This window comes from Seriola dumerili, unplaced genomic scaffold (assembly GCF_002260705.1).
Source record: "Seriola dumerili isolate Sdu_G_001 unplaced genomic scaffold, Sdu_1.0 BDQW01000550.1, whole genome shotgun sequence".
NCBI lineage: Eukaryota > Metazoa > Chordata > Actinopteri > Carangiformes > Carangidae > Seriola > Seriola dumerili.
The window spans coordinates 157,509-178,562 of NW_019174805.1; the positions used below are offsets into that span (position 1 = coordinate 157,509).

General features: G+C 40.5%; 1 protein-coding gene across 1 annotated transcript; it reads right to left on the reverse strand.

Annotated features, from left to right (window-relative positions):
* Positions 1-2,501: 2,501 nt before the first annotated feature.
* On the reverse strand, positions 2,502-15,603 carry LOC111235997 (D(4) dopamine receptor-like). The gene is made up of 4 exons (XM_022764580.1): positions 14,804-15,603; positions 10,772-10,884; positions 5,443-6,029; positions 2,502-2,937 (listed from the first exon to the last, which is right to left on the reverse strand). Exons 1-4 carry the CDS (start codon positions 15,059-15,061, stop codon positions 2,732-2,734), a joined length of 1,164 nt encoding a protein of 387 aa, XP_022620301.1. The 5' UTR covers positions 15,062-15,603; the 3' UTR covers positions 2,502-2,731.
* Positions 15,604-21,054: the final 5,451 nt, after the last annotated feature.

Sequence of the window (21,054 nt, forward strand, 5' to 3'; positions counted from 1 at the left end):
GCGGCGCTCGGATGTCTGCTGCTGCTTGCTGACAGTGAAGGGGACCCCCCTAAGGATCAGACATTTCCTACTTTAACAGCCGGGTCACCTGAGCTGTAAGTTTGGGAAACTTTAACAAAGGAAGCTGGTTGTTTTACTGATGGAACACTACAAGTTACATCCACCTGTGCAGGGGGTGGGACCAGAATGATCCTGAAAGAAACACCAAAGGCATCAGGGGCGTGTTGCTGTTGTCAGTCTGTCCTCTGAGCTTTCAGCTCTTTTGACTCTGATGAGATCTGCTGAGAAGCTTTTAAAGCTTCCTGTCTTTTTGTCATCAAACTTTAAAGACCTTCAGATGACTTCGTGCAGGTCCAGATCCTGCAGGGACCCCGAGCACTCTGGACTCTGTCTGGAAAATAATAAGCAGTTCTGACGCGGATGAAAAAGCAACTTAACAACCCCCTGAAAACCTTTTGTTTTTTGTTTTTTCCCAATCTAGTGGTTTAATGTCTCACCTTGTGCTGTGATGTAGAAGTGCGTGATGTGTGCAGTGAAGTCACTGTTGGGTGTGGTTACAGGTGCAGCGAAACACACCTTTGTGCATTTTAACCTGCTGTTCGGTCACCCTTTTATAATGGGCTTTGGTTTATTTCATACTTGTAGTTGTGAGTGTGCACAATTAGCTAGAAATTTATACATTACACACCCCACCCCCCACCCGTGACCATCGGTGACTAACTTCTGTTTTCCGGTTGTGTCCTTTAGATTGCACTTCCCACCAAGTTTGCTATTTTTTTTAAGGCAATACACATTTTGCCTGGGAGGAGGCAGCACCTTAAAAGCTCCTGCTCTTCAGTAAACTCCACAGATTACATGACAGACGATGGGCTGTAGCCTAGACACTGATATACTGTGTATCTGTGGCTAGTTTGTGTATACCCATACATAGGTGAGTGTACACTAAATACCAAAGCACCTTTTTCCCAACATCTAAACATCTGGTTGATTTGACGCCTAGCAGACATTTCTGAAACTCTGAGATAGAAAACCGAGGGGCCATATTCCCAATGCATCTTATGACTAACTCCAAAGTTTACACGGCATATATGAATGTTTTCTCTGTTGCAGGATTGTCTCTGTGTCTTGCTGGGAGCAGGTGGTTGGAGCAGCGATTTCAGCATTTACAACTCAAGAGGATATGATACGCCATCTGGGCAGCGCTACTTCTTCAGGGCAGACTGGACGTTACAATGACTCGCTATCGGAAAATGACGAGATGGGTCAGCCAGGCTTGTGGGCTAGCTAGTTAGCATGCTAACATTGCACCGCTGGAGACAGCTCTTGGTGAGTAAAGGAGTGAAGTTTGATGCCAAACTTGCAACATTTCTTCTGGACTGGTACGTAAACACAATGTTAACATTAGCCAACACAAGCTAACATTATCTACGTTGGAACAGCAACATTTAAGCAGTAAAATACATCATTGCTCGAGTTACAACACTTTTTTGGCTACAGCTTTACTTGGTCTGGTATGACCACAAGCTTAAGGTGGCTAATGCTAACAAAATTACTGAGTCACTTCGCTAACTTAATGGCAGTGCTCTCCCTGTGCTACTGTTACAGCACTAAATTAAATGCTAAACAATAGCGTGTAGCGTTAACCCATAACTGTCACCTGTTGCCAAAAATGTATTCTCGCTTTACGACTTCTAAGTTTTAATTCACAAAGTGTTTTCGCTCCAACAGCTTCTAAGTCTGAGAGAAGTTAGAAGGAGTCAAGACCCCTGAGCCATAAAATCCTGCTCACAGGCAGCAAGTAATGATGGTGGCCATTTAATAAGGATTGATTCAACTCACCAACAAGTTGAAGCAATCCAATAAAACTGGAGATGATGGTTTGAAGAATTGATGATACAATTTCATGATCTCATCCTCACTCATGTGGCAGGATTATTCATCGCAAAACTGTGTTATCCAGACTTGTTTGAGGAAGTGCACATTAAATAATCATCAACTGCAATAAATATTTAAATAAAGCTGATTTCATGGCCATTGCTGGATTATCCAGTAAAATCGCTGCAATATGTAAAAATTATCGCATCAAAGTTTGATCGTTTGTTGCCAGCTGTAAAAAATATCACACGCTGATAGTATTTGGTGCCAGGTACAATATAGTTGACAAGTCAATATTTTACTGTCATGAAAGAAAACCGTGACACAGTTTCTAAAATATCTATGATCCCTTGATGAAATCTCTTTATCTATCTATCTAATCTAATTTAATTTGTTTCTCATTCTCTTGTGTGATGATGAATATTTTATTTCAACCATAGCAACAGGGTCAACCACTGCCCTTCTCTTAACTCAGGATTTCTCTTTGGGTTAGGGTTAGCAGCTTAGCAGCAAAGTCGTCATTGCACCACACACAATCTGATTTTTAGTGAAAACTTTTATTCTGAAAAGATGAATTGCCACATATAAAATCGGTTCATGTTGGTAATGTGATGTAGATGTGTTGCTGATCCTATGTACAGTTTGTTCCTCAGACTGAAGCTTCTTAACAGGAAACTTGAAGCTCAAACAAACTTTGCTGTCGTTGCATGTAAAAAAAAAAAAAATTAAAAACCTCACAGAGGAAGGAAACAATGGCAACATTCACAGACTAAAGACACTAAATCCAACAGTCATTAGCGACTATTGCAGCTGTTGTACGTTTAGAAATCGTCCATGCAGCGGTAGCGGTGCAGTTCTAGGAGCAGCAGCGGTGCAGAAACTTTTTGAAGAAGTTCCTAAACTCTGTGTTGAAGACAGTATAGATGACGGGGTTCAGAGCACTGTTGACGTACCCGAGCCACGTCACCACGCTCATCAGGGCTGGTGGGACGTGGCAGTCCTGACAGCGAGCTCGCATTGTGTGCAGGACAAAGAAAGGAGTCCAGCAGAACAGGAAGGCACCTGCAGGAGGAGAAGAGGAATCAGAGATCAGAAGTTTGTCAGCAGTCGGACAGAAACACGAGGGACCTTACATTGAGTTTACCAGCATTTAGATAAACCTGTTCCTCTCCAGATGTTTCAGGGTATTAGTCTAAACTCCATCCAGTATTAAGACAGATCTAGCTCACGTTTAACCTAGTTTAGCACAAACAATGGAAGCAGAAAAATCCAAAACATTTACTGTCCTGATATAATCTGTTTCAGGACTAGAAGAAAAACACAAACCTTTCTCTCAGGTTGGATTAAATGATTTAGTATTTTCATACTGAAATTGTGACAACTTTCAATTTTTATCATAACTTTATTAATGTCTTCAAAAACCTACCAAACTACAACCAACCTTCAATACTCAGATGAGTTCAGTCAATCAATCAGAGCTTCAGTTAGCTATCAACCAAATTACATAGATATTTCACAAACCCATCCATCTACTAACCTACCAACTCACCTACCTTCCTTCCTATCTAACTAACTACCGGCCTACCAACTCTACGTACCTATTTATCTATCTATCTACCATCCTACACACCTACCAACTATCTTGCCGTTGAGTCAGATGAACAAACAAGGTCAGAGCTTCACCTTCTTACTGTATTCCTACTTGCTTACCAAATTACCAATTCACCTATCTACCAGTTTACCAATCCGTGTACGGTACCTTTCAACCTACCAGCTTGCATTCTTCTCACCAATTTACCCATCTGCACACCTCCCAAACTACCTCCACATCTACCAACCTAGCTCAGTGGTAGTTCAATGTGGACAGAGCTGGAGTTTAATTTGTACAAAAATGTTTTATCAGCCATAAAAAAAAGTGGACTTAGTTATTTTCTTTGTATTGCTGAGCCCTACTCTTACCTTAGGCCACCACCTGAACTGTCACGGAACATAATGGAGCAGATATTCATGAGAATTACCTGCACACTGAGAATCGTGTCTGACCAAGACTTACGTAATAATTGGATTTCAGATTAAGGACCTGCAGGATTAGCTGCTGTGTGCCAAAGGGAAGCACTTCTACGCATTAGGACCAACACTGGCTGCTATTAATAGGCCAACCTTTTCTAACTGATGTGCTAGTGCCTCTGAACAGACATCAGAGGTGGAGGTGAGGCGTTCAGGTACCTGCAGTCACCCATTATATTATATGTAAATGTCTGGGTGTATGGGTTGATGACGTTTTTCCTAAATCTTTCGTAACTTAAAAGTAATTAATTTGAATGTTGTAGCTGCAGTAAGGTTTTCTGGCATAACTTCACCCACTTCCAACGTCCATGATGGAAAGAAATTATCTTAAAAAGTCAAAACTGTAAAACAGTACGAATGATCATGATTTGAAATTCAGTAATTACCGTACATTACAAATCTCAGAGAAACTCTCCCATACTTCAGCATTTAGGGTGGTCACTTTGGATTCGAGGGTTTAAAATCACTTTTGTGTCTGTGAGTTCAGGATGTGTTCAGCTGGGCAGAAGCTGTATGGATTAAGCCACATTTTAATCCTAAATTGGGTCAAATTTCCAATAGGTTGCCCGTCATTTGATGTTCAGTTTGAGACAGGTCATGAGGTCTGATCAATAAACGGTCAGGCCGTTGGATGGTATCTAGCAATACCGTGCCATACGATGATCCAGGTTCCCACATGACTGCTGTCACCAGGTCTGTCATACACTGTAAGGAGCTTGTTTTAATTTTGTTACTGCATAAGCATTAAACAAACAATACTGTTCAGTGTTGACATGCAGTAACCTCCATGTTGTGACCAGTCGCTTGATCAATACAGTGTGACCAGACGAGTCTGATGATCTAGTTGTGTTGGAAGGCTGATTAAAATGTATAATGTGACTTGACACAACATACAAGATTAATGAAATCCTACCGTGTCTGCCCAGCTTTAGCTTGGTGTCGCGAGGTGACTACAGTCCCTCCAGTCTTATCTACATGTCGTGTCTTCTTAGCTGCTACCTTTCCATCATTGGGCCTATATCCAGGTATCAGCCTCACTGTGAGGATGAAAGGTCATGCATTCAGTGAGACCACAATTTCCCTGTTTTGTTTTTGCTTCTGTTAAATACAGAAGGTGTGATGCATCAATGTGCTGGTTTAAGTTTTGAAAAGTTGAAAGTTCTTTGTACTCCTGATGCTGCAGGAGGTCTAATCCCCTCACGCTGCTGACCGCTGGCACCAGAATCTCAAACTTTCTACCTAAATTCAGTTTTCTGCAAGGTTCAGGGTTTGGACTGAATTACTGAAATTAAAACCAGTTGACACATAGTAAACCTGGAGATTTTGGAGGCGCTGAAATTCAAGCCAGACCTCTTAAGTTTTAATACAACAACTGTTGCTGTAGTTTTGACCCTTTAAGACTGTTTCCATTCTCCATAGATCTTCACTCTTCAGTGAAGAACTAATCAGCCTTGCGTGGTAGTGGTGTTACCAACGCTGCTGAACAGGAGGTGAACTCACCCACAACAACAGGAAGCACCTTCATGGCCTTCCTCTCCCGACTGTTGATCTTGGCCCTCTTCCTCCTGTGAGGGTCAGGGTTGAACCTGATCTCCGCAAAGCTCACCGTCCGCACGGGTCCGTCTTTGTACTCTGAGTGGAAGGGCCGATCCGTGGACGGGAAGGTGGACGGTTCATCCGGAGTATCTGTCAGTTCCCGCTCTATGATGGGTGGCAGCGGCGGCGGCAGGGAAGCCAGTGGCGGCAGCGAGGCGGCGGCCTCCTGCAGCTTGCGACACGCCTGGATGCTGTTCCTCAGCTTGGCTTTACGCGCCTCCTCCCAGCGCCGCAGGCCACGAAACATGCCGCAGTACAGCAGCAGCATAATGGGACAGGGGATGAAGAAGGAGCACACAGACGAGTAGAGGACGTAGTTGTCGTTCTCCAGTTTGCACTCACCAGGGTCGCGACCAGGCACATTATTGATGCCGAACATGACGGGCGAGGCCACGGCCAGGGCCAGGATCCAGGTGGCCGACAGCAGCATTGTCTGCCGCAGGTCCACGTGCTTCCTGTTGTAGTTGAGAGGGATCAACACAGCGATGAACCTGCAACAGGTGAGAGAAACTTTACAATCTGAGAACAGCCACGACAGATAGCAAAATAAATCCGGCCCATACTTGGGCCACATGCTTGTTTTCTTCTGGCCCAGTATACGCACGGTTCCACGGCCAAAATCTGGCACATATACGGCACAATTGTCAGATTTTACCTCCACATCTGGACCAATAGTGGTGCACACACAGAAAATCATCCGGCTAGCAGCCAATACAGGAGGATAACAGCTGGAATCTGCCCAGATGTGGGAGTATATGGGCCAGACACGGTCCAAGGATCCAGATAGATGTTGGACCAGACGTTTCATTTGGCTATCTCATTATGATTTAGTGATTCTTGTGCAGTTTCACACTACAAAATGCCATTCATTCATTCACGTGAAATAGGTGTGAGTGGAAGCAGAGCTAGCGGTGAACCGCTAGTATGCAAGCTAACTGTTAGCCGTTAGCTCAGAAACAGCTATACTTCCCCCGGGCATTTTGTTCATCGCTGCACGCCATTTTGTTCAATGGCAAGATACTGACAAAGAAAATAAATACTGATTGTTTCCTACACACAACCAAAACAAAATCTCCATAAACATCCGTTAAAACCAGACTTAACATATTGTGTGTGATCCATTTCAAGTTTATAATCCATATAAAGTAAAATATGATGGTTTTATCTAATTAGAAATTATTTTTTTTTCTCCTCCTGTTCCATGTTTTAGAAATATATTCAAAAAATGCAAAAACATTATTAAAAAGATATTCAATAAAAGCTCCATCCTCAATTCTAAATCAAATCTACATCTGGAACAGTATCAGTTGTAAATCATGAAGGACACAAAGATAATGAAATTAATTAGTTCGTCTTCAACAACACCTCTGTATCTTCCTGTTTCAGTATGTAGAGGCACAATCATCATTTACCTTTATACAATTTGTCTTTTATATATTTTTCACATTTATAATCTTTTCCTAAATAGAAAATAAGTTCTCTATTTGGGCTTTTGCAAAAATTTCCTCAGCCTATGATAAAAAGAGGACGTAAATATGACAGTTAAAAATAAATAAAAATAAAATACATGACATTAAAAACAGAAATAAGTACTTCCACCATCATCTTAATACTTGCAATCCTTTCAGGCTGAGCAGGAAGTTGTTGTTCTGTCAAAATAAATCTTCCTAACCTCAATCTTGACAGCTGATGGCAGAATCAGAGCGCTGCTGTTTCTTTATTGTTCCCAAATGAATCAGCTTCTTCTTTTTCATAGCAGATACTTTAACCTTTCACAGCTGGAAAATCACAGGTGGAACTAATTAAATTAAATTAATGATACATCCTTCCTGTAATTATTGCAATGCAGCATTAAATAATGTTATTAGTTACACTTTTAATTGACAGGTTTACATTTTTCCCGCCTGATGGCTCTGCAGCCTCCTCCAGGTTGGGAACCACTGGTGCAGTTGGACGTGTACAGTCCCTGGGGTCTGAAGACCTTCATGCACATGAGTAGATGATGATATTTACACATCATGGACGCTCGCAGCTGCAGGAAAATATAATTTTAGCTTGATGCTCTGACCAACATCAGCACCTCAAGGCGTAGAAATCATCATCCTCCACAGGTATTCACAGGTGTTCACGTGTGATAAGACCTTTAAGAAGGAGCCATCGGTCAACATGACTTTTTTCAAGAGGGATATTAAGAATTAAAAAAGTACAATCACTTTTACTTGTAATGAGGTGTGTTTAGACCATGTTATTTCTACTTTTAACCGAGTAAAAGGTGTGGAGAAGATCGATACCACTCTCATATCTGTCTATATGAAGCTACAGCCAGCAGCTGGTTAGCTTAGCTTAGCATAAAGCATGGAAACATAGGGAAACTGTTAGCCAAAGGCAACAAAAATCCACTTACCAGCACCTTAAAACTCACTTATTAACAGGTAAAATATTATTTATTTAATAATAATAATGATGATAATAATAATTATAATTATAATAATAATAGTCTTTATTTATAGAGCACTTTTCAAAATCTACGTTACAATGTGCTTGACAAAATCAGCAAAAAATAGAATCAATAAGATCAATAGATTGGTTAGCTGTATAAAAACCAATACAGAGTAATTTTAAGAGAAATAAAACAGTTCAAGGGAAAGTAAAACCAGGAAAAGCTCGTAGATAAAAGTATGTTTTAAGAAGAGGTTTACCTGAAGATCTCAAGGTTGGAGATATTACCAGGAGAGAGGCCACTGAGAGCTTTAAGAGTAATCAATAAAATCTTAAGTCCTGGGAGCCAGTGTCAAGAGGCTAAAACAGGAGTGATAAGTGAGTGAGTGAAACACCTTTTGTGGGAAGTTTTGTGCCGGACTGTTTCTAACCTCCAGACAGGAAATGACTTTCCCAGCCAAGAAACAGTCCAACCTCTGTCAAACGGCAAATTGTCGTTTGTACTCTTCAGTTTTTGTACTGATTAAACAATGAAACAAAATAATTAGTGAGCTTTAAAAATGTTTGAAGTTTGGATTTTGTTCCCTTGCCAGGCTAGCTGTTTCCCCCTGTTTCCAGTCTTTATGCTAAGCTAAGCTAATCAGTTGCTGGCTTTACCAAAAGCAAATAATCCTTCTACTGTAAAAGGTTGAGATCAGCAGGAAAAACATGAGACTGACCTCTTTGACTTTCCCACAAGAAATATTAGTAGTAACAGTCGCTTCATTCAGAGGCTCTGACTCTGGGGCCCCCTGGTCCCTCGGGCCCTTGGCCCTGTTCAATAATCCATCTATGAATGATAGCGGGTCATCAGTCAGTCTGAAGAGTTCCCCGTTCAGCCCGTGGACTCCAGCAGCTGGTGGACTCTCTGCAGACCTTCAGGATCTGCTTCCTAAACAGTCTGTTGAATAATTCAAACTCTGTCATCCAGTTAAATCTCTAACTGCTTCAAAAAGCTTCAGATCATCACCATCAGTCCACGTTAGCTTCACTGCCTCCATCAGTCTTTGACGTAATCATATTTCCTGGAGTCAGGACATCAGATTTGAGGAGCTACCCGGGTTTTTCAGCTCAGAGTTTTCATCCTTCAACATCAGCCGAGGGTTCAGATAATCTCATTGAGTCAAAGTAACGAGCGCAGAGCGAAGCTGGCAGTTCATCATTACAGACGCATCCTTCATTTAGGGCTTTAAATTGTTCTGTCTGCTCTGATTTTTCTTCTTTTGGAGCTTTTTACAGGAAATGGACAAAAGGTCATTGTCATATTTCCACATTAGTGTGAACCGTGGCGTTACTGTCTGACTCCGACGACCTTCAGGTGGAGATCTGAAACCCTCAGCGGGGCGTCGTCTGTGTTCCTGACAGACCGCTCAGGGTCCTGGTTTGATTAATCAGCTGGTTGTTCCTGCGTGACCCTGACCTGAGGCTGATTAAAGCTCTGGCTTCGACATGGAGTCTGTGAGTTATGGCTGAACTTTGACCTCTGAGCTACACAGAGTTTCCTCTGATATTCCTATAGTTTCAGCGTTTGTTTGACTTGACTTTGAGCCGCAGCTAAATCATCTGTATCCTCTAACTATAAGTGGTGGCAGTGTCGGTCCAACACTTCAATTCAGACTGAAATATCTACACTGGTGGATTGTCATGAAGTTCAGTCCAAACATTCATGTTTCACAGAGAATGAATCCTCAGATCCTCTGACTGACATCAGTAGACACATTTTTCATGTATCCTTAGAGATATCTCAACATCTACTCAGTCAGTTGGCACACCATTTGGTACAGACATTCATTTTCCCGAGTGGATGTATCCCAATGAAGCTTTGGTGTTCAGTAAGGAAGATCTTTTCCCTCTCACTTCTTTTTCTATTAGAGACTCCTGCTCTTTCCGCTTCTTCCCATCAGTTAGCCTTCCCTTGTTGATATAAATGTGGTGGACAAAATATAAAAAACCTCTGTATGATGTGGTACACTTCAACAGCAGTGTTAGACTTTAGGCTGAAACCGTATTAAGCCCCTTTTCTACTTGTCAAAAAACATATGGCTTTTGTCGGCAATGAAAAAGGGTTCAACCGTTCACACCTGGGTCAAACGACTCTGCAGTAGACGCTATTTTTTGCTCCTTTTCCTGCTCTGACGAGCCACAGACACACTGTATGCAGACCTGACACACTGTGCATGAGGGTGAAAGAGTGAGCTGCAGCCCTGAAATCAATTTCAAAAACACACAATCACCGATCGAACCGTCTGACACGGAGGCTCTGACATTGACGAGACCACCGACCCGAGCGGCTGGCAGCTCACTCTCTCTCCACTGCGTCTGAGTGTGCACTCTGTAAGGGCATGTGATGACGTCACTTCTTGCAGTTGTGAGTTTCCAAGGTCCGAACAGAAAGACAAACTGCACTGACAGTGGAAAATGGGTCAATCGGCTTTTATTAGCGAGATTACCCATGTTTAACAAACCTGCTAATTTTGGAACTAGTTTTAGCTAGGTGTACCTAATAAACTGACAACTGAGTGTATATATCAACTAATACAATACAGATTTACATTATAAGTAAGTTTACGCTCGTACTCCCCAGAGGATGAATCCTAATGATTCTGGTGACTCTCTGATCTTTCCTGCAGCGCCATCTTTAGGACAAAACTTCCATTTGCACACAGCATCACTCAAATCGTACGGACTGTTTACTTGTTGCCTCTTTGTAGTGTAGTCCTATCTGTCGTGTGTACCTGCACAGGTGAGCACTGACCTGTCGATGCTGATGGCGCAGAGGTTGAAGATGGAGGCGGTGCACAGCATCACATCCATGGTCATCAGACCGTCACAGATGGTGGTGCTGAGGGTCCACACGCCGTCCTGAAACTGAGACGCACAGCGGCACGTTCAGAGCGGTCACTCATTTATACTGCTAACTTACTCAGGTACGGCAGTGCAATAATGAAGTACTTGTGCTTTACTTTATTATTTTCATTTTACGCTACGTTATTGTTCTTCTTCACTGTGGGTGGGAAATATTCTACTTTCAATTCCACTACAGCTGTTCTTACTTTACAGATACAAACAAAATATATGATACATTTATAATAATAGATAGATAGAAGAGATTCCTGACCTTATTATTTTATTTAAAAAAAACTAATGCGTTGGAGCTCCTTGTTATTTATCAGATGTATATGAGATGTTAACAGAAAATAAATGTGTTGTGTTGTGAGATGATTCATGGGAGAAGAAAAAAGTTCTGCTACACAAATGTAAATATTTCACTTATCTGTGAAATATTAGATCATTTTACATCAAGTTACATATTAAAAGTCACAAGCTAAAAAAGTTGGAAATCAATGGTTTAATATTTAGCTCCTCATAGGTAATTCATTGTTTGTTTGTTTGTTTTTCAAATAATATTGTGTTTTTTATGTGAAGCTTAAATCTGCAAATAAGTAGCAACAGATAAATGTAGTGGAGTAAAAAGCACAATATTTCCCAAGTATAAAGCAGAAAATAAACATACTCAAGTAAAGTACAAGTACCTCAAAACTTGAATAAACATACTTAGTTACTTACCACTACTAATAATACTAATGTGCTTATATTTAAGTAGGATTTTTACGTGTTCTGTATTTCAGTAAAATGTATGAGGTATTTTTTATTTACTCCGCTACATTTATCTGACATTGAAAAACATATAATCAACTCATTAAATATGACGCATTAGAATAACATGAAGTACCAAAGAGTGGAAAGGGCAGCACCAAACTGTACCAGTAATGATTATTGCAATATTATTGATAATAATAAAGCACCTACAGGGGACATTTTCCTGCATGAGACACTTTTCATTTTGCAGATAATATATTGACATTGTGGTTTAACGTCTTAATGTTTGTTCCAGCTCAGATCTGCAGAAGGTCCCTGAGGCTGAAACGCGTGTGAGCTGAGTCGTTTTCTTTTAATTAGTTTAGTTCCTGTGGTCAAATGTTTGTGGCGAAGATAAAAACAAAGACAGTTTTGATGACTGTGAGGAGGAAACAACAGGAAAAATACAATGAATGGAGAAATAAGCCGACAAATCTATTGTAGTTGTGGGGCCCCTTGGCTGACCTGTGGCCCCTGGAAGAGAGCCGACCTGAGGAGGAATGTACAGACTGTTGTTCTCTGAGCTCTGGGAGACAAAGACGGACTAATTTTACTAGGACAAGGATGAATGTTAATAGGACGAGTGTTCGTCAATCAAAAACAAACAGCTTTGTGTCCACTAAAGAAAACATAAAACATAAAAATAAACTTTTAAAAAACTTGAATTAATTAGTGAAACTGAGAGTTTAAAGAGTTAAAAGTTAAAGACTCAACTGTTATATAGAAAACAAATACAATCCAAGAACTAAATGATGTTAAATGTGAGATCTTTGTGTTTGTCTTCTCAGTGGCCTCACAGGAGGAGGCGGGGCTTCGCCTGGAGGTCACCTGGAGTTCAGAGCTGACACTTAAAGGCACAGTTCACTAAATTTAAAACACTTAACATTAACATGTTGTTCACCTGCAGGAGTTTAGAGACACTGAGGCCCAATGAGACAAACAAACAAACAAACAAACCAAAAAACAATAAATAGTTAATTCTATACATTAGAATACATGAAAAAATAAATTTAAAAAATGAATTAAATTAATAAACAAAAATCATTAAAATAAAAAATAGTAAAAAATATAAAATGTAAAGATAAATAAATACATGAAAATGTACACATTGAATTAATTAGACACATGTCAATAAAATATAAATAAATAATCTATGAATTCTATGAAATGTAAAGAAAATCTGAAAAAGCTGTATATAAGAAATAAATACATTAAAATAATTTTAAAAATGTAATAAATACATACATGCACATATACTTGTATAAGAATTATAATAATAGACAAATATAAGTCTCTTAGAAAAAAAGAATAAATAATATATAATAACAAATAAAATAAAATATGCATGTTAAATAAAAAAATATAAAATATGAGCAAATAATCTAAATGCACATATTTAAAATGATAAAACATTAAGAAAATATGAAAACACACATGACATATTATATACACAATCAAGCCCGATGACCTGAGAAAGTCCTGGACAAAACAAATTCCACATTCCACTCAAGGTCCACTTACTGACTTGTGCTGGAGCTTTTGAGCACATCACAGTTTTTGTTCAAATGTTCCATTAGTCTGAGCATGACTTGTCCTCCGTATTGACCAATCTGGATGTCTGCTGATGAAGACTGTGAGATACAGTCAAAAGCTCCAGAAGAAGCGAGTAAGTGGACCTTGATTGTGATATCTGTGTTTGCTGTTGTTCCCAATGTCAACAATGACCTTTCGAACTCGGCTCTCAACCCAACACAGACAAGAAGTTTTAGAGGCTCAAAGAAATAAAAGCATAATTTAAACTGAACAAATGCAATCTGGTGATGAAGACTGTGTGATGTGGTCAAAAGCTTTGAGATGGGGTAAGTGGACTTTAAAAGTTAATGTCATCTGATAGAGCTGTTTAGTTTCTACAAACTGAACTGAAGTTTTGGCTGTAAAAACACTGAACTGATCCTTTAAAACCAGTGTTTCCCAACCTGGGGGTCGAGTTATTTGCCCAACAGTTGCCAGTTAATATCGTATTAATTAATTAATTAATCAACTAATCATTTCAGCTCTACTTGTATATACTGTTGGTCAGGTTAATTTGTAAAGTAACTAAAGCTGTCAGACAAATATACAATGATTCCCTCTGAAATGTCAAAGTAAAAGCACCTTATTGAGCAAGTGACTAAATGTGTTACTTTCTACCACTGGCTGTTGTTGCTGTCCGGTGTTTTATGATTCATCCATACGAGCTGAAACATTTGGTGCAGGGGCTGAAATTAAGAAATCAGTCAGTCATTTAAGTCTTTTAAGAATCGACTTCCTCCCTCGTTGGTCAGAGATACTGGTTTCTGAGATTCAGGTGCATCAGGTTCAAGTTTTAATCCATCCTGAGTGTGAAACAGATCTTTATTCTAACTGTTATTTAGTTCCTGCACTTCTCTTACCCCCTGTTCTTATTGTTGCTATTTTCTCTCTTTAGTCTTTTTGTGTTTTTATTGTGTTAGTATTTTTATGTTTGCCCTGCTGCAAAAAGAATTCCCTCTTGTTGGACAAAGATGAACTGAACTGCGGGAACAAATATGTAGTTTGACTTTTAACCTGTTGTTTCCTCCTGTAACAGCAAAATGTTTTGTTTTATGAAGCCTTTGAAACCTCCTCAATGACATAGCAGAAATCCCTTAATTTAGACCTGAGAAGATTTTAAAAAGTCCTAACTGAAAGATAAGTCATGGATTTGTCAAATATTTCAAATTAATGTATAAACTAAGGGAAAAGTAAACGGCCCCAAGTTAAACCATCATGTTAATGAAGGGCGTTTTAAATAAAGGTGGTTTAAGTGGGTTGGTTCTTGCTCTTTCAAATGAACTGACTAATTAAGAGATCTATGGCTATCACCTTAATTCAATTAAGGGTTTTGGATTTAATTAAGGTTATTTTAAGGGGATGAAAAGTTCCATGAACAGACTTGGCTCTTGAAAACAGATCAGAAATTTAAATGTTGAAATCCTGCAGCTCTGAGGGACCCCTGAAACAGATGGGGGCCCCTGGATGTCTGGATGCAGCTGTGTGGTGGAATGGTCTCCAGAGTGTCTCACCTGTGCTCAGACCGACCTGTGACATCCCCACAGACAGTGCGGTGTGTTCCGGTGGGTGAACTCACCTCTGAGAAGACGAAGAGCGGCAGCACGAGCACCGCGAGCATCAGATCCGCCACCGCCAGACTGACGATGAAGTAGTTAGTGGTGGTCTTCAGCGCCTTCTCGGTGAACACGCTCAGACACACCAGCAGGTTCCCGCAGATGATCACCACTATCAGCAGCACCCCGAACACCAGGGCCGGCCAGTTGTATCGCGTCGCCGCGGCCGAGTCTGGGAGCGGCGCCTCCGCCTCCGCCGCCACGCTCAGGTTGGCTGCCATCTCCGCCGCGGCTCCTCCGCTCCGTCCCGGTCCGAGCCACAGCAACGCGGCCACCGGGCTCTCATGTATACCGAGCCGGACTCTGGTCCTCACACTGTGGTCTCATCATAGTGCCATGGAGACTCGACTCAAGACTCTACCGGACTCTACTGTGCTGCTCCAGAGCGCTCCGGTGCGCACTTTACGCAAAAACTCGCGTAAAACAGAATGGAAGCAGGTGAAATTTGATCCTATTTACACAGTGAAACACATTAAAACGTCAAATCATATAAATGTAATCGATAGTGATAAAGTTCCGTCTGTTTTCTTGAGAAAAAGCATTTTGTAGCGTGAAGAAACTCAGAGGAAGTTTGATCAAAGACGCGTTAAAATCCTCAAATTAGGCTACCTCTTAAAATAACGTTGAGAAAATCCACATCTCACTTAGAAGCCCATGTTGAAGAGTGAAGACCATCTGAAGTGGTTTGCGGTCTGACGCGGTTCACACATCGGGCTGCGGGTGTCTTCAACTCCGGTGCGTTCACCTGCAGCCTGCTAAAGGCCACCGGGGCCAAATTAGCGGATTAAAGCCGCTTAGAAGCTGCGCTTTACGGTGTCCTTCAGTCCTTGAGCTCCTGCAGGAGACACAGCTCATCCATCCATCTGTCTGTGTCTGTCTGTCTGTGTGAGTGTGTGTGTGTGTGTGTGTGTGTGTGTGTGTGTGTGAGAGAGAGAGAGAGAGAGAGAGAGAGAGAGCGTCCGCTGCAAAAAACATCCACAACTTCAACAGTAAATTGAAACTGAAGGGGACAGTAAATACGTCACAGAGGCAAATTAACAAGCAGAGAAATAGTCATTATAAATAATATAAAAACAATATAGCTGTAAATACAAACTCATATGTCTCATATTATTACTTTCATTCATGTGTAAGCGTCACTTTAATGTTGTGGCAGGTAAAGGAGGGGCTAATGCTGGGTATCTTAATATTTGATAACACATAATAATTTATTTATTGATGTATGTTTGTATTAATAACCCGAATGTGTACAGCAACCAAAGTTATGAAATAAATAAATAAAAATAATAATAATAATAAAAAAAATGAAGGTCCTTTTTAAGTAGTCACAGGTTTTTACATCTTAAAAAACATTAAACATTGCAGATAAATCATTATTCCCTTAATATATGATAATGCATGAAGTTATACATTAATTATCTTCTTAAAAATCCCATTAAAATATCTTAAATACATTACTGATGTATTGTATTGAAGGAATTTCAAGGTAAAAATGAAGAGATACAGTTTCTTGTTCATAAAATAAAAATAATCCATTAATTAATAGATTGAGCTTCATGTGTATGATATGATATTATGAGGTTTGGAAATTGATCTTTTTTTCAGGGTTTAGTTTTTGCCTTTCTATTTTAACAGACATGATGATCTTGTTTCATGGTATAAAATTAAACATAATGTCTTATTTACACGTTTATTTATAAAAAGCAAACAAACAGATTAATGCTACAGGTGAAACTTGAACCGTAGATAAACCAGATGTTACATCAGAAGGTCATTATACATCATTTTAATTACGTATCTCAAGAATTTAGCCTGATAGATCTTATAAAACTTGTGATCTCCACCAGAATTTAGAATAAAGTTTTAAACCAACGTGTCTGAGGTGTTAAAGAGGTCAGTTTCAAAATAAAAGCCCTCACAGAGATTTGGAGGTTAAAACATGTTGTGGGACATTTTTTGCAGTGTATAGTGAAGGACTGAGGGGTAAAACTAAGCAGAAAGGAGGAATCCCCCCCCCCCCACCAGAAAGCAAGCTGCTGGAATCCTCTGCTGCTGTTTAGTCTCAACATCTGGATTCATTTAAACCAAGAGAACATACATCAGTGAACCTTAGAACCTAAATGAAATTATTACCTGTTTTGTTCAGTTAATCCTCCATCAGGGCAATAAAACAAACAAGTAACAACTAAATAAATATTTTTGTTCAAACTGAATATCTTATTTAGTATGTGATGTCTACGCTGTTACTGAGGTTTTGCTATTCAGTTGCTGGTGTTTACGAGAGCTTGGTAAGTTGCTAAGTAAGATTGTAGCCATTGTGCTCCCAGGTGGCTGCTCAATGGTTGCTAAGGTGTAACTAACGGATACAAGTGTGTTTGAGGTGAATTTTACAAGTTCTTTTGTGTTAATATATGACTGGAGTGGTTGCTAGGTGGTTGCTATGGTGTAGCTATGTACAGCTGTGGTGGTTGCTACGTGGTTGCTGTGGTGTCATGTGTAAGTCTGGGGGTGGCTGCAGAGTGGTTGCTATGTTGGAATGGATTGAGTGGCTGCGATGCTGTTAATACATGGCAGAAGTGGTTGCTGAGTGGTTGCTATGGTGTGAATAGCTGGGGGTGGTTGCTATGGTGTATGTATATGACTGGAGTGGTTACTATGGTGCTGATCATGGCTGTGGTGGTTCTATGGAGTTGATACCTGACTGGTGTGGTTGCTATTGTGTTGGTACATACTGTATCTGTGGAAGCTGCAAAGTTGGTGCTTTGGTGTCAGTATATATAGGATGGTTGCTAAAGGATTGTTATTATGTTGATATATGGTTAGAGTTGTTACTGAATGGTTGCTATGGTGTTGAGTGATTTTTCTGGGTTCTTGCCACATTGCTACCAGGCAGTTTCTATGGCGTCACATGCTGGCGACCGACCAGTCCGACAGGCTGCAGGTCTCCTCTGCTCTGTGTTTCATGTCGTTTGATGTGATTATCTCATATCCAGAGTGTTCGCCAGGACGTCAGAGCTCAGCAGCTGCGTTCACTCAGTCAGTCAGAAATCCTTGCCTCCGGTCAGACTGAACATCTGAACATCAGTCTGCTTCTCAGGAATTGTGAGCTGACATCAAATGAAATGATTCAGTCACATGACCTCACCTGTTTTCAGGTGACACTGTTTGTTTTCAGCCCAGTGCTTTTCAAATGTAAGTCTTAAAGTCCACATCATTTCACTGTTCAAACTTAGATAATCTATATAAATGATTGAATTGGAGTAGTTCATTTATTTAAGGATGTTTTTCATGTTGATTTTCTGCTTCAGGAACGAGTCATCGCTCTAAAAAATGTTTGGAAGAGTTCAGTGAGATGTTACAAAAATGTAAATATAAGAACACAACAGAGTTTTATTTCTATTATTTCACTTTAGAACTGAATCCACCATGGTGTCTTTAAATGGAACTGTTTTTAGTCAAAAATTTTGAATTAAATTGAGAATTCATTCTGACATTTAATCAACGAGAATCTAACTGAACAGTTACATTAAAATAATAGAAATTGGGATGTTTTGTGAGTTTGAGTTTGTTTGGTGGGATGGGGTGGAGAAATTTGGACTCGTGATCTTAGTATTTCTAAAATCCTGACTGGATTGAGCCGTGCTGTGAAGGGCATTAAATTTGACTTTGATTTTCAGTTTTTAAGGAATAAAACGTGATGAAATAGTCAGTATAAATGTCAGATTTTTCCATCACATTCCTGTTCAAAGCACAGTTAATGAGCCACAATTTTCCTTCACAGATGTACTTCTCTTTTAGTCCCATTAATCTGTACATGGAAGAATATTTTCTGACTGCTTTCACATCTATCACTGTCATTTTCCCACTGCCGCTGCCCTTCAGTTTGCTTCAGGATCCAACAGATGCTTCGACATTCTCCTCCTCCTCCTCCTCCTCCTCGTCATCACATCCCTCCATCCTGACCTTCCTGCCTGTGGCTGAGAGCAGAAGGAGCAGAGGATCATCACTGTCATGATATTCTGACTTTTTATCAACAGATACTGTAAGCAGCTGCAACATGAGCACGATTGTTCTTGTTTTTTTCCACAGTAATATCTCACTGATCTTTGACCTGGTTCTCCCCACAACCTGAGCATGAAGGAACCTTTAGTTCAAGAGGTTCCTCTTGTGTTTCAGCTTTATTTTATGATGTTTAAAGTACGTGTCATTTAAAATTCAACAGCAGGACAAGTTTACGTTCTGAGTCAGCGGAGGGAGAAGTGATACTGATGTTGCTGATTGTTTGCTCTGTGGTCTACTCTGAATCCAGGCCTCTGCTGGAGCCGCCACAAACTGGTCAGTGATTGAATCACTTTATAGTTTGTGCGGCGTTGTGATTCTTTATTTTTCTATAATCTGCTTTGATGGGTTTAATCTTTCCTGCGCCGGTTGTTTGTGTTTTGAATGTCTGCGACGTCCGCTGACTCCAGCCTCTTCGTCACAAATACTAATGAGGACTCGGACTCTCATCATCTCACTCTGGTCTGAAGGTGATGAGGTGATTTTTAATCAGAGGTCCTGTCATCTGCAGATGCTGATAGATGAGCTGAGGAGCGACGTCATCCAAACCTCAAGGGATGACGGAGGAGCAGCGGTGGAAACACAGCACTATTAATAATTAACTTCTAATTTAATTCAGTTTACCCTTCAGCAGCTGTGTGGACAGTGATCCAGTCTGATGCTGCGTCCGTGTGAAAAACAACTGTACACGAGACGCAATGGCATTCACTGATCTGTGTAAAGATTTAGTTCAACAATTTGGTCTCAAGGGAACATCTGGGGTCAGTGCGTTGCCCCTCCACCTACCAGACAAGTTGCAGGAAATATGGTCACAATCTCCCCGTCCTGAGTTACAGCATGACAGCAGAGGGTTTTTACAGAACATTATGATGTCACACTGACATTGACCTTTTTGACCATTTGGATCCAAATATCATTAGTTCATTTTATCCTTATAGAATATAGACGTTGTTGAGTTAAATTGTGTCATAATCAGTGAATGAATTTGTGAGTTATGGCCAAAAAGTGAGGTCAAAGTAACCTTTGACCTTTGACCACCAAATTCTGCCCTCGCTGTCAACGTGCAGAGACATAAAATAAACTTTAGAAGTAATGAATCTTCAGTGAGAACTAAAAACCTCTTAAGGTCCTCTAAAAACCTCCACACTGACCCATGGACCTCCGTAAAGACCACCGACCACCTCAAGGATAACTTGAATCTCCTACGGGACTCACATCCAACCTCCTCAAGGACCCAGGAGAAACCTCTACAAGGACCTACTGGAACACACCTTAAGGACCGCTGTAAGGATTCACAGAACCTTCACAAGGACCACCACAACTTCCTCTTGGTTGCTGATACTCCCGACGCCCATAAAAGTTACGAAGGCAGGATGAAAAACAATCAAAAACAATCACATCTAAAAGTTAGTGCAGTGATTATTAACAGACTGAATTAGCTCAGGAGATTTCCTTCAGGCAGCTGAGGCTGTTCCAGCAGCAGAGATGAAGCTTCCTGCAGCCTCATTGTGTTTGTGCTCAGGAGGCGGAGCTGATGATGGCAGCGTTCATCACAAACCTCACTCGGTATAATGAAAACAAACACTCAGCCTATATAACGCTGTCAGAAAAAGGCTGCTTCATTTCACTGAACATGTTTTAATTTGCGGTAGCAGAGACAGGGTTGATGCCTTCTGATGATTCAGCTCGGCCTCCCTCTGTTTTACAACCTGTGATGACTGAAATGAATCACATTAACCTGCTGGATTTTCTAAGTACACTCCACCTCAGGCTGTTGCTCTGATTATATTTATTATGTGTAAAATGTTTTCCGAGGAGTACTGGAATAATCTCAAAGACCTAAAAAATCTCTCAGAACCATTGGTCCTCCTCATTAACTCCCTATTACCTTCTTAAGGATCACGAGAAGACTACGATAGATATTAAAGAAAGAAAATACATAAAGGAACCACAAACCTTAGGAGGATGGAGAGTAAATCAGCTTCATTACAGAACAACACAACGGCAGAAGCAAATAGACAGATAAACTCAATGACTCCTGCAACCATTGACGTGGAACCTTCTCAAGGACCCTGGGAACCACCTCAAGGACTGCTGTAGTCTCCTCAAGGACCCTCGTAGACATTCGGACAACGGGGAATTCTCTCTCTCTTTT

Excerpts from the sequence above, each read along its gene's own strand:
- LOC111235997 (XM_022764580.1), bottom strand. The coding sequence starts at position 15,061 with ATGGCAGCCAACCTGAGCGTGGCGGCGGAGGCGGAGGCGCCGCTCCCA. Across the intron at positions 6,030-10,771 it reads TGCGCCATCAGCATCGACAG|GTTCATCGCTGTGTTGATCC; the intron begins GTCAGTGCTCAC and ends CACCTGTTGCAG. Across the intron at positions 2,938-5,442 it reads GGTGCTTCCTGTTGTTGTGG|GTGCCTTCCTGTTCTGCTGG; the intron begins GTGAGTTCACCT and ends CTCCTCCTGCAG.